Consider the following 10,293-nt stretch of genomic DNA (forward strand, 5'->3'; position numbering starts at 1 on the left):
GTGTGCTCTACCAAGCAAAATCTAGGTTTGAAAAAAATAGTGAGTTTTATGCATACTTTTCTAAAATGAATTTAAGTGATGCACCGGTTCTGTATCTGGACTGGTTATGAATCTTATGATTGTTGCACAAGCTCCAATGCTGGTACTATTCATCTGGACTGATTTGTGGAATCACTAGTTTGTTCTTGGAATCAGGAGCAGCATGTTGGTAAGGCTATTGAGGATACCTTCCTCAATCAACCTTGCAGTTTCATGAAAATAATAAGTTCCATTTACATGTAATTCGACTGAAATATTCTTACGTGAATTCTGCAAAATGTAACTTCAGTTTGGTGAAAAGTACAACTTCCACTTCTTCACCAAGTTTCTACTTTCCAAAAAAGTGAAAGTTGAACTTTTCAGAAATTTATTTGGGTATAAAAAGTATTACACAATTTAGAACTAGTAAAACACCGGAAAAAAAAAATCTGATTACACAAACCTTCTACTTATGAATATACACACTGAGTACTTTCCAAGAACAAAATGTAATCACTTTGGAGTTTTCAATAGTCCTCCTAAATTGATGGGGGAAAAAAATTGCTGTGTGCTCTATTGATAGTCACACTTAGAAAAAACATTGTACCAAACGTACATAAGTACAAACTTCATATAAAATCATCATACACACGCTGCAGATTAACTACTATAGCTAGCTCTTATGTTGTCTGATTATAATAAATGTACAAATATCCCTAGAAATGGTTCATCCAATTGGAGCTCACTGCAGCGGCCATTTCAGGAGGCAGGCTCGGCACCACCTCACCCCCCATGGAGCTCAGCTGGCTCAGCACTGCCTTGAGCACCTTCTTGTCACAGTTCATGGACGGGTCCAGGTAGCTCCCATAGTCAGGCAGGCCATGGTCCAGGTAGCTCATGCCATTGCTGCCTGCCACCATGGGGAGGTAGCTGCTGTTGTTGCTGGCACTGTTATTGTTGAAGCTGGAGAAGCAGGGCACTTGCTCAAGTGCAGTGGCGGCAGAGGTGGAGTTCATGGTGGCATGGAGCTGTGCTAGGGTGGTGTCCATGAGAGGTGGCAATGGCGGTGAGGAGGTGTCTGTGCATATGCCATGGCCAATGGTGGTGAGGCTCCTTGGCTTGGGGGTGGCACCAACTCCTGATTTCTTCTTGCAGATGACCCTGCACAGGACCCAATCCTCCTGCTGAAAATACACATGTGGGATCAACAAGAGCATTTATTGGTTAGTAGTTCGATGGTAGGTGCAAATTTTACAATGCAAATCTTGTTGGTCATCACTATCAGTGTACTTGCTCTCCATTGCATCACTTGTCAAAGTGATGTACTGATGTGGACCTTCTTCTACAACCCTGATTGGTCCATGCATGTTTGCATTCATGGATACATCCAGGCATTTTTTGGGGGGTTGGATAAGTTTTACTTTTTTTTTCCTTTTTGGTTGCTTAGTTTGGTCAAATTAAGATGACCAATGATGAAATATGCACCTATTTGCAGCATGCTAGGAATCTAACCAACCCACTTCAGCATCTCACAGACATATCTTTGCAAACTCCGCCACGAGTAATTAAAGAACATCTCGGCAAAACTACATATGAAATATATTTACACAATATAAGAAACATTGAGAATTGCCTCTTAATAGGATGGGGTTGTGAGGGCATGAATCTACCCACACATGGGTCCAAAATGGTACAGTAGTTGGTTCATGTAGTCATTATCCATAGCAATTAACCTATATCCCAATCTCAACCAAGCATTTTCCGTTAATTTTTTTTTAACTTTTTGGTTGCTTGTTTTGGTCAAATTAAGATGATCAATGGTGAAATGTGCACCTATTTGCAGCTTCTTAGGAATCTAGCAGATCTACATTAGTATCTCACTTGTTTGCAAAGTCACCACAAGTAAATACGAAGTATCCCCACAAAAAAATATGTGTAAAAACATATATTCACTATATCAAGAAACACGGAAAAATACATAACAATTCATCTATATATTAAGATCAACCAACCCTTTCCATTATTTTAAATGGGACATTTTTATTATTATATGGCGCGGTATATTAAATCAGTGAATGAAAATGACCTGAAAATGACCGAAACCCCAAGAAAATGGCCAGTAGCAACCGATAAATATATGGAAAATATTCTCTAAAGATAAATAAATGAATAGAAAGTGACAAGTCAAGAAGTCCATCTAATGCGTACAGTATGTCAAACTTGAAAAGAACTATTAAATACAACGTGTACACACTACAACGAATCTCATATACGGTTGGTTGTGCTCACAATTTTGTACCTAGCTATGCCATATATCTATGCAAATGTATACTTTTATGGAAACGGAAAAAATAAAAATTGTAGTTCAACAATACAATGCATTGAAATTTCAGAGCAAGATATATTAATGGATTATTATTTGAAGAATTATCCAGGGTCAATTAGTAGCTATGATATAGGTGTACAATACCTTGGAGTTGAACTTGGAGGCTTGTTCATGTGCACCCTCCAACCTGTACTCGTGCATCACCCACTCCGTCTTTCGTCCCTTAGGGGCCCTCCCCTGGTAGAACACCAGCGTCTTCCTCATTCCCACCAACGCACCCCTACGTGCCACCACCCTGTCCTTACCAGTCGCCTTCCAATACCCTGATATGGTTGCTCGGTTTGTGCGCTGCCCCGTCGCGTATTTCCGGTCCTTCAGGCTGAAGAAATACCACTCCTTGCCACCCACTGAGGCAACCACTGATCACCAAAGCCAATATACACGACCATACGTTAATAACATATTACTAGGTCCAAAGTCTTAACCACTAAGCTATCAAATAAACCCCACAAAAAACTAGGACAAAACCCTAGCCAAAATCCTTTATCCAGATGTAGAGATTCTTTTCACACCATTTAGTCTTCCGACAACAAGATTGACATTTTGATAAAACTGCACATTTCAAGGGAAAGCTTATTGATCCTTCCCCGCCTTCTCTTTGACCGCTAATATATCAAACAAATATTACGGAAAATCAAGACAAGATGCTAGAACAAATTCTAGGTGCAGAAGTTTTCTTGTGCCCCCTCTATTCCCTCGATGTGACATCGACACGTTTCGATAAAACCACGCATTTTGAGGGTAGGATGCCCGATCCAATTGACCCTCCCCACCTTTCATTTTCTTTTGGTCACAATCAGACCCTTTAATAGAAGTCGGCTTGTTATCACTAGATAGATGAAAGCTATGGAGCAAGTGCTAGACAGTAGTGTATAGATGGAGACACGTCCTCATTCGAGATAGTAGTAAATAAAAACACATCTAGGTACGGCCCACTCTAATTGTGTGCAGAGATCTCGTGCACAAGGTGTGATTTTACTGGTTTGTTCCTCCTGATCGCGGTAGCCGTCGCGTCCGTGCGCGCCACGTGTCGGGATTTGGCAAGGAAAAACAGGCTCAGGCTGACGTCATAATCGGTCAAATATTAATTTCGAAACAAAATAAATATGCCGCTTTATTAACTATAAAAGGTGTCGTGGTGTAGTGGTCTAGCACATCTGTCTTACACACAGAAGATCTCCGGTTCAAACCCGGACGATACCAATTTTTTTTCCTTTGTTTTATTTACAATTTACTGTTTGCTTTTCCCGTTTCCTGGACTGACGACATTAAGGTGTATCTCATTTTTTTCTTTATTAAGAAAGTAGTATAGACGTTGTCAATAAACAAATAATTTGGCAGTTAAAGGCTCCAACCTGACAAAGTAGCTTAAGTTTTTTTATGAGATTTTTTACAATGCATTATGTTCACATATCTTAAGGTCGTTAATTAATTTGATCTATATAATATAAATTTTACAATACAAATGTTATATCACTAGAATATGCAACATATGAAGTTTCTAATGATTTTTTTAAAATATAGCTCGTATTACATTGGTGAAATGGACGATCTAGGGATCTATAAACCTGAACGGAGAAATTCTTTCCTGAATGAACATAAATATTGGTATGTATATATGGGGAATACTGAGGCGGACGGTACCAATTTTTTTTTCCTTTGTTTTATTTACAATTTACTGTTTGCTTTTCCCGTTTCCTGGACTGACGACATTAAGGTGTATCTCATTTTTTTCTTTATTAAGAAAGTAGTATAGACGTTGTCAATAAACAAATAATTTGGCAGTTAAAGGCTCCAACCTGACAAAGTAGCTTAAGTTTTTTTATGAGATTTTTTACAATGCATTATGTTCACATATCTTAAGGTCGTTAATTAATTTGATCTATATAATATAAATTTTACAATACAAATGTTATATCACTAGAATATGCAACATATGAAGTTTCTAATGATTTTTTTAAAATATAGCTCGTATTACATTGGTGAAATGGACGATCTAGGGATCTATAAACCTGAACGGAGAGATTCTTTCCTGAATGAACATAAATATTGGTATGTATATATGGGGAATACTGAGGCTTATATGGAGCACAACAAATTTATTACAAGATCCTCTCTCTCTCTCTCTCTCTGCAATTTTTCTCCCAAACTATAGCTACAAATATCGGTGTGAAACTAATAGTTTCCACATACTAACCCTAATAGGGCCAGAGGTTTCTCTTCACATCTAATAAAAGTGGAACAAGTTAGAGATCATACATTCACAAAGGGTGCATGAAAATAATATATAAGTTTTGCAAAATACGCCAAACTATATGGGATATTATTACAAAAAACATATACATAAGGTTGAGATATTTGCATCTTAGATCATATATACACTTGCATACTTTTTAAAAGGATCTTGATCTTTACGTGGCAACTTGAAACCAGGGTCGCTTTCAGGTAGGCTCTCATGGAAGAATATATCAAGTGGGGACTTCCAAGAATGAAAGTTTTAAAGCCTACGTGTTCCACTTTGCTAAAAGATTTGAAATAGCAAATATTTTCTCCTTGCTGGAAAAAATCCAAATAATAAGAAAAAATGTAACCGCCCCAGATTATGGACTGCCCACTACTACGGTCGTAGTTCCTTACTTCCTTTGTGAATCTTTATCTATTAACTCCATCTCAAGAGTTAAGAATTAGTCCTTTGAAAATTCAAAGACGACTTTCACTTTTGAAAGTCTACAATAAACCTGTAGATTTCTGTGCGGGAGAAAGGATTTGGCGTGGAAAATCTGCTATACATTTTCCAAGTTAAGGGGTTGAGAAGAAAATAAAAATAGGTGCAGCTTAGTGTGCATGCTATGTGCACAACGCATTACGAATATGTTTCTTAGCACAGAAGCAAAACGAAAAAAAAAACATCGTTGCATGTGAAACACATTCTCCCTCCTAATTATTTCTCTCGCTTTCTCTCCCTCTCCTTCCAAATTTATATCCATGCATGATCTTATATGGAATTCTGATTAATTACGTATAATTAATAGTAGTCACTTTCACATCGATGCAAAGATGCAGAGAGAGAGAGAGGGAGAGAAGGAGAGAGGAGAGAGGCATGTGGCCATGCGCACGTACCAGGGAGGTCCCATGGCTCAACCTTGTTGAGGTCTACGTCGACCATGGGCGGGCGGCGGCCGGAGAAGCCGACCTTGCCGGTGACCTTGGGCGCGAGGTAGTCGCAGATGAGCTCATCGTCCCTTGGGTGGAATCGGAACCCCGGAGGCAGCTCCGTCTCCACCATGCTCAAGAAGCTCATCGACATCTGCCCCTCTCTCTCCCTCTGATGTGCTGATGTGAAGAGAGAAGAACAGTAGAGGGAGAGAGAAACGGACAGGCCAAGCAAGAGAGACAGAGAGTTGTGCTTGTGTGTCATGAGTTTGGGACTTGTGGAAGAAAGAGGGGTTTATAAGGTGGTTTAGGTGGTGGGTCTACCTCAGGCCTTTTCCTCTTCTCTTTTTATTCCTTTTTCTTTATTTCCATTTCGCCCTTTTCTTTCCACAAATAAGAGGAGCACTTCCACGTCAGCGCAAGAGACAACCGGCCGGTCACAAGCTTCACACATGCACATGCCACTCACAAGAGATCTTTTTATCTCTCTACGTTTTTTTCAAAGTTATAAGAAACTGCTCTCCTAAAAAAAAAGAAAAAAAGGACAAAAGGGAATATATCATCTTGTATTAGTGGAACTGAAAAAGGCTGGATTGCTCAGCTATCCAACACCAAGCATAACCTAGTGGCCCCACTTGTCAAGGTGTAGCTATCCTTCTCCTTTCAGGGAAATGTTAAATACTACTTTGGGAGGAAAACCAAAGAAATGGTCAACCTTGTGGCGATATGAAGTAGCATAGGCCTATCAAGTTTGTTCCTCTAGGACGAGAAATACTCCCTCTGGTCTTGTAAAAGGTATTTTTTTTTTGCAAGAATAAAGTCAACCATTTAAAACTTTGGCTAATAGTAACTTTACGAATATTTAGATTTGATGTCGCAAAATCACGTGTTTAAATTCTTCTGAAAATGTACCTTCGTAATTTGATTTTATTTTAGTTCTACAAGTATAGTGCAATAAAAATAAATAGTTAAAGTTCTATGTTCAAGACGGTGCCGGTGTCCAAAATCACAACTTCTATAGGATCAGAGAGTAAAGAAAATCAATTAATATGTTTGTAGTTGGAACCCCATTGATACACAAAAATAAAACTCATGCAATAGTCAGTGCCAATGAACCACGCTATCAGTTTTGTCCCACTTGCGAGCTAAAATAATTAAAATACATAGTAAGCAAGTGGAACTTGACTAATAGATCAATTTTGTCATGTTCTTATCTTTCTTTTGAAGCATCAAGAGCTTTATTAATTAGGAAAAAAAATATCGTGACCAACATCGACATGCAAGCCAACGTTGAGTCAATTAAAACACCACAAGCACCACCCTTGCCTAGTTGTGTTAAAGCAAGCGCCAACCTTTCTCACCTGGTCCACTTTGATAACGCGAATAGTTCGGTAAATATTCGGAAGCTCATGTCCTTCACAATATATGATCCAGCTTGACGATCTCTGCTTCATCCACACTAATTTTCATGCAGTTAGTGTGTGTGTGGAAATCGATAGATGATTCTTCTATTTTTTAAAGCTCTACGAATATTAATTAGACAACCAAAAAAATCCTATGAAAAATAGTTTTATCAAACAAGATAACCGTCTGCATGGACTGTCAAAAATAAACCATTTGTTTGTTTTTAACTAAAGCATAGGCCTATCTAGTTTGTTTCTCTAGCACGAGAAGTACTCCCTCTGGTCTTGTAAAATATGTTGATTTGGCAAGATTTTGCTAGTAAAAACTTTACAAATATTTAAATTTGCTATCGAAACATCACGTGTATAAATTCTCCTTGAAATGTACCTTCGTTATTTACTTTTATTTTCAGTTCTACAAATATAGTGCAATCCAAATCAATGGTAAAAGTTTTATGTTCAAGGTGATGCCGTTGTCGAAAAGCACAAGCACAACTTTTAAATGACCCGAGGGAGTAAATAAAAATCAACCAATATGTTTGTAGTTTAAACCCTAGCGATGCACAAAAATAAAACTCATGCAATAGTCAGTGGTGGTGAATGACATGATCAATTTTGTCCTACTTGCGAGCAGAAATAGTCATAATGCGTCATAAGCAAGTGGAACTTTACTACTAGATCATGTTTGTCCTATTCTTATCTTTATTTTAGAAGAATCGCGAGCTTTACTGATTAGGCAAAAATATTTTGTGAAAACATGGCACGCAAGCCGGCGTTGAGTCAATTAAAACACCACTAGTTGGTACTACTAGTAGTTGTGCTAAAGCATGCGCCACACCCTTGCTCTCGTGGATTATTTGGTAAATTTTCGGATGCTCCCGACCTTCACAATCCAGCTGGGCGGTCTATGCTTCCTCCACGCTAATTTGCACGCCGTTATTACTTTTTAGTGTGGAAAGTGACGGATAATTCTTCTACAGTAGTTTTTTTTGAGCAGTACGAACATCAAATTAGTCAACCAAAAAAATCCTACTAAAAACAGTTTTATCAAACAAGATCACCGTCTGCACGCACTGTCAAAAGGAAACCATTTGTTTTTAACTGGAGCTGAAATCAGCCAGGAGTTCGGTCCACATCCTGGGCTCACGGCATAAATTAACACTTGATGACGCTTGACCGGGGACCTGGTAGTGGTAGAGGGGCCAAGCTGAACAAGGACGCTAAGGGCATGCCCAACGACCGCTCTCTAGAACTATCGCTTCACACCTTTAACTGTGCTCGGGTGGTCCAAAGTAGGTTCGGATGAGGAGCAGCCTCCTCTTCGAGAAGTGGGATCTTAAGTCCAAAAGCATGCTTTTGGAGAGAGAAGGAGATACATAGTGTCATATTTGTGGGGTTCCTTCTCTTTTTTCTGACTAAAGTTGTAGCTTCCATTGGAGAGATAAAATTAACCATGTTGCTTCTGACAACTTTTTACATGGAGCAGCTAGTTGTGTATGCCACCATTGCTCATGCCCTAAATTGGTCAAGATCACGGCGGTGCCGAAAAGTACTGGTAGTACCATGGCAACATCGAGATGAGAACGGTCGAGATATTGCGCATTTCGGCAGCCGTTTTCCTTTGTCCCTCCCCAGCGCGGTGCAAGTCTTCCCAAAACAAAGGGCTGCTGCAGGTCAAGCTCACTGCATCCATCCAAGATCCAAGAACATACTTGTATTGAAAGATTCACGCAAAAATAGTTTCAGAGCGAATGATCAGATCCAGAAAACGCGCATCGTCGCATGATCAGATCCGCCAAAATGCAAGGAGGAAGAAAGGGAGGGCGACATTGCGCGTCGATACACGCGACCACGTCATCTGGCCTGGTCTAGCAGGAACGTTTAGGCGGGCTGGCGTGCACCATGAAACGGAGCTAGACGAAGAGGAGGACGATCTGAAAAAACACACATTTACAGAACGTTAACAAACATGCATACTCCCTTCAGGACAGTTGCATTTTAGCTCTCCGCCAAGACTATCGGAGGCGATGCATTTGAAGAATGTTAACAAACACAACTAGAATCGATTCCCCCCTCCCCCTCTCTCGTCCAGCTACCGGGTTTGAGGGTCAACCTTAGTCGGCCGGGCCGCTCCGAGGCCTCCTCCGCCGGATTAGCCGGCCAGAGATGGTCAAGGACGGGCGGAGTAGATAGGACTAGTTTTAGGTGTAGATCTAGCTACTTTACCCATGTGGAGAATGGCTTTATGCCCAAGGGGTCGGGCCACGGTGGAGATGGAGAGGCTCCTGGTGGCTTGTGGCCATCTGGCTCCTCGGCGCGGCGCTCCGGTGGTCGGAGCCGAAGGCGGAGGGCGGCAGCGCTCCCACAACCCCCGCAATAAATATCTCGGTGTTCTCTCTCGATCTAGATAGATCTGTCCTAGATCTTGCTCTCCCTGGCCACCATGGTGGTGGAGAAGGAGGAGCAATCATGGATGGCTCATCGACGGAGAGGCGGTGGCGGTGGTTCTGTTTCTTCTGGCGCTTCACATCGAGAGGTATACTTGCCTCTGCTATCCATGGCCGGCATGGCGGCCTTGAATCATCAACCTCCGGTTTGGAGGCCCTGCAGCTTCCTTCCTGCTGGAGCTCGGCGCGCTGCTGCCACCAAGTGGTGCGTCCCCGGTGGCTCCAAGGCGTCCAGCAGCGACGGATCTTCGCTGGACTTGGGTGTTCGGGCATCTGCGTCCTGTTTCTTGGCGGCGACGCTTGGAGGACGCCAGCGAATCGTGGTGGTGACGTCCAGGGACCCGATTGCGTTTTCATCTTATGTCCTAGGGTGTTTTCTGTAAGATGGCAAGCCTTATCTTCTAATTTCTGGTTCTTCTGGGCGAGTAATGTAAAATGGCCAGGTTCTTCCGGGGTCTTCTAGACCCCTTCTTTCTGCAAAAAAAAAAAAAAACTAGAATCTCAAAAACAATGGGGTTTGGCAAAGGAACGCCACTACACGAAACACGGCTGGCCGACCGTTGCGGCGCAATCGGGCGCGGTGCAACTGGCGTGTACCATGAAAAGGAAGCTGACATGCTCGTGACAGCAAGGCACGGTGCACATACATCACGGACACATTGTATGAAAGGAGATTTGGAGAAGGCATTGGCCGTTCAGTTACGCGAAGACCAATAGGGGAAGGGGCATATTCATGCAGGCGGCGCACGCCGCAACACCACACACAAACCTCATGAGCTCAGCTGGTTCCCACCCTCCCCTGCCTTCTCCCAGATAGCGCCAAAGCAATCAGGCCAGTCCAGAGCCCAGCAGAGGGGACGGTGGAGATACACCGCAAGACCTATCG

The 10,293-nt window shown here is 41.6% G+C and overlaps 1 protein-coding gene and 1 non-coding gene across 3 annotated transcripts; one reads left to right on the forward strand and one right to left on the reverse strand.

Annotated features, from left to right (window-relative positions):
* Positions 1-549: 549 nt before the first annotated feature.
* LOC124652611 (NAC domain-containing protein 21/22-like) lies at positions 550-5,812 on the reverse strand. Of its 2 annotated transcripts, none has more exons than XM_047191649.1 (3): positions 5,525-5,812; positions 2,489-2,763; positions 550-1,199 (listed from the first exon to the last, which is right to left on the reverse strand). In XM_047191649.1, exons 1-3 carry the CDS (start codon positions 5,709-5,711, stop codon positions 735-737), a joined length of 927 nt encoding a protein of 308 aa, XP_047047605.1. In that variant the 5' UTR covers positions 5,712-5,812; the 3' UTR covers positions 550-734. The 2 variants fall into 2 exon arrangements, with proteins under 2 accessions (XP_047047605.1, XP_047047604.1); XM_047191648.1 differs by having other exon boundaries at positions 550-1,202.
* Positions 3,534-3,607, forward strand: TRNAV-UAC. Its single transcript has one exon. It is a non-coding gene; the product is annotated as a tRNA-Val (tRNA).
* Positions 5,813-10,293: the final 4,481 nt, after the last annotated feature.

Source organism: Lolium rigidum, chromosome 5 (assembly GCF_022539505.1).
Source record: "Lolium rigidum isolate FL_2022 chromosome 5, APGP_CSIRO_Lrig_0.1, whole genome shotgun sequence".
Taxonomy (NCBI): Eukaryota; Viridiplantae; Streptophyta; class Magnoliopsida; order Poales; family Poaceae; genus Lolium; species Lolium rigidum.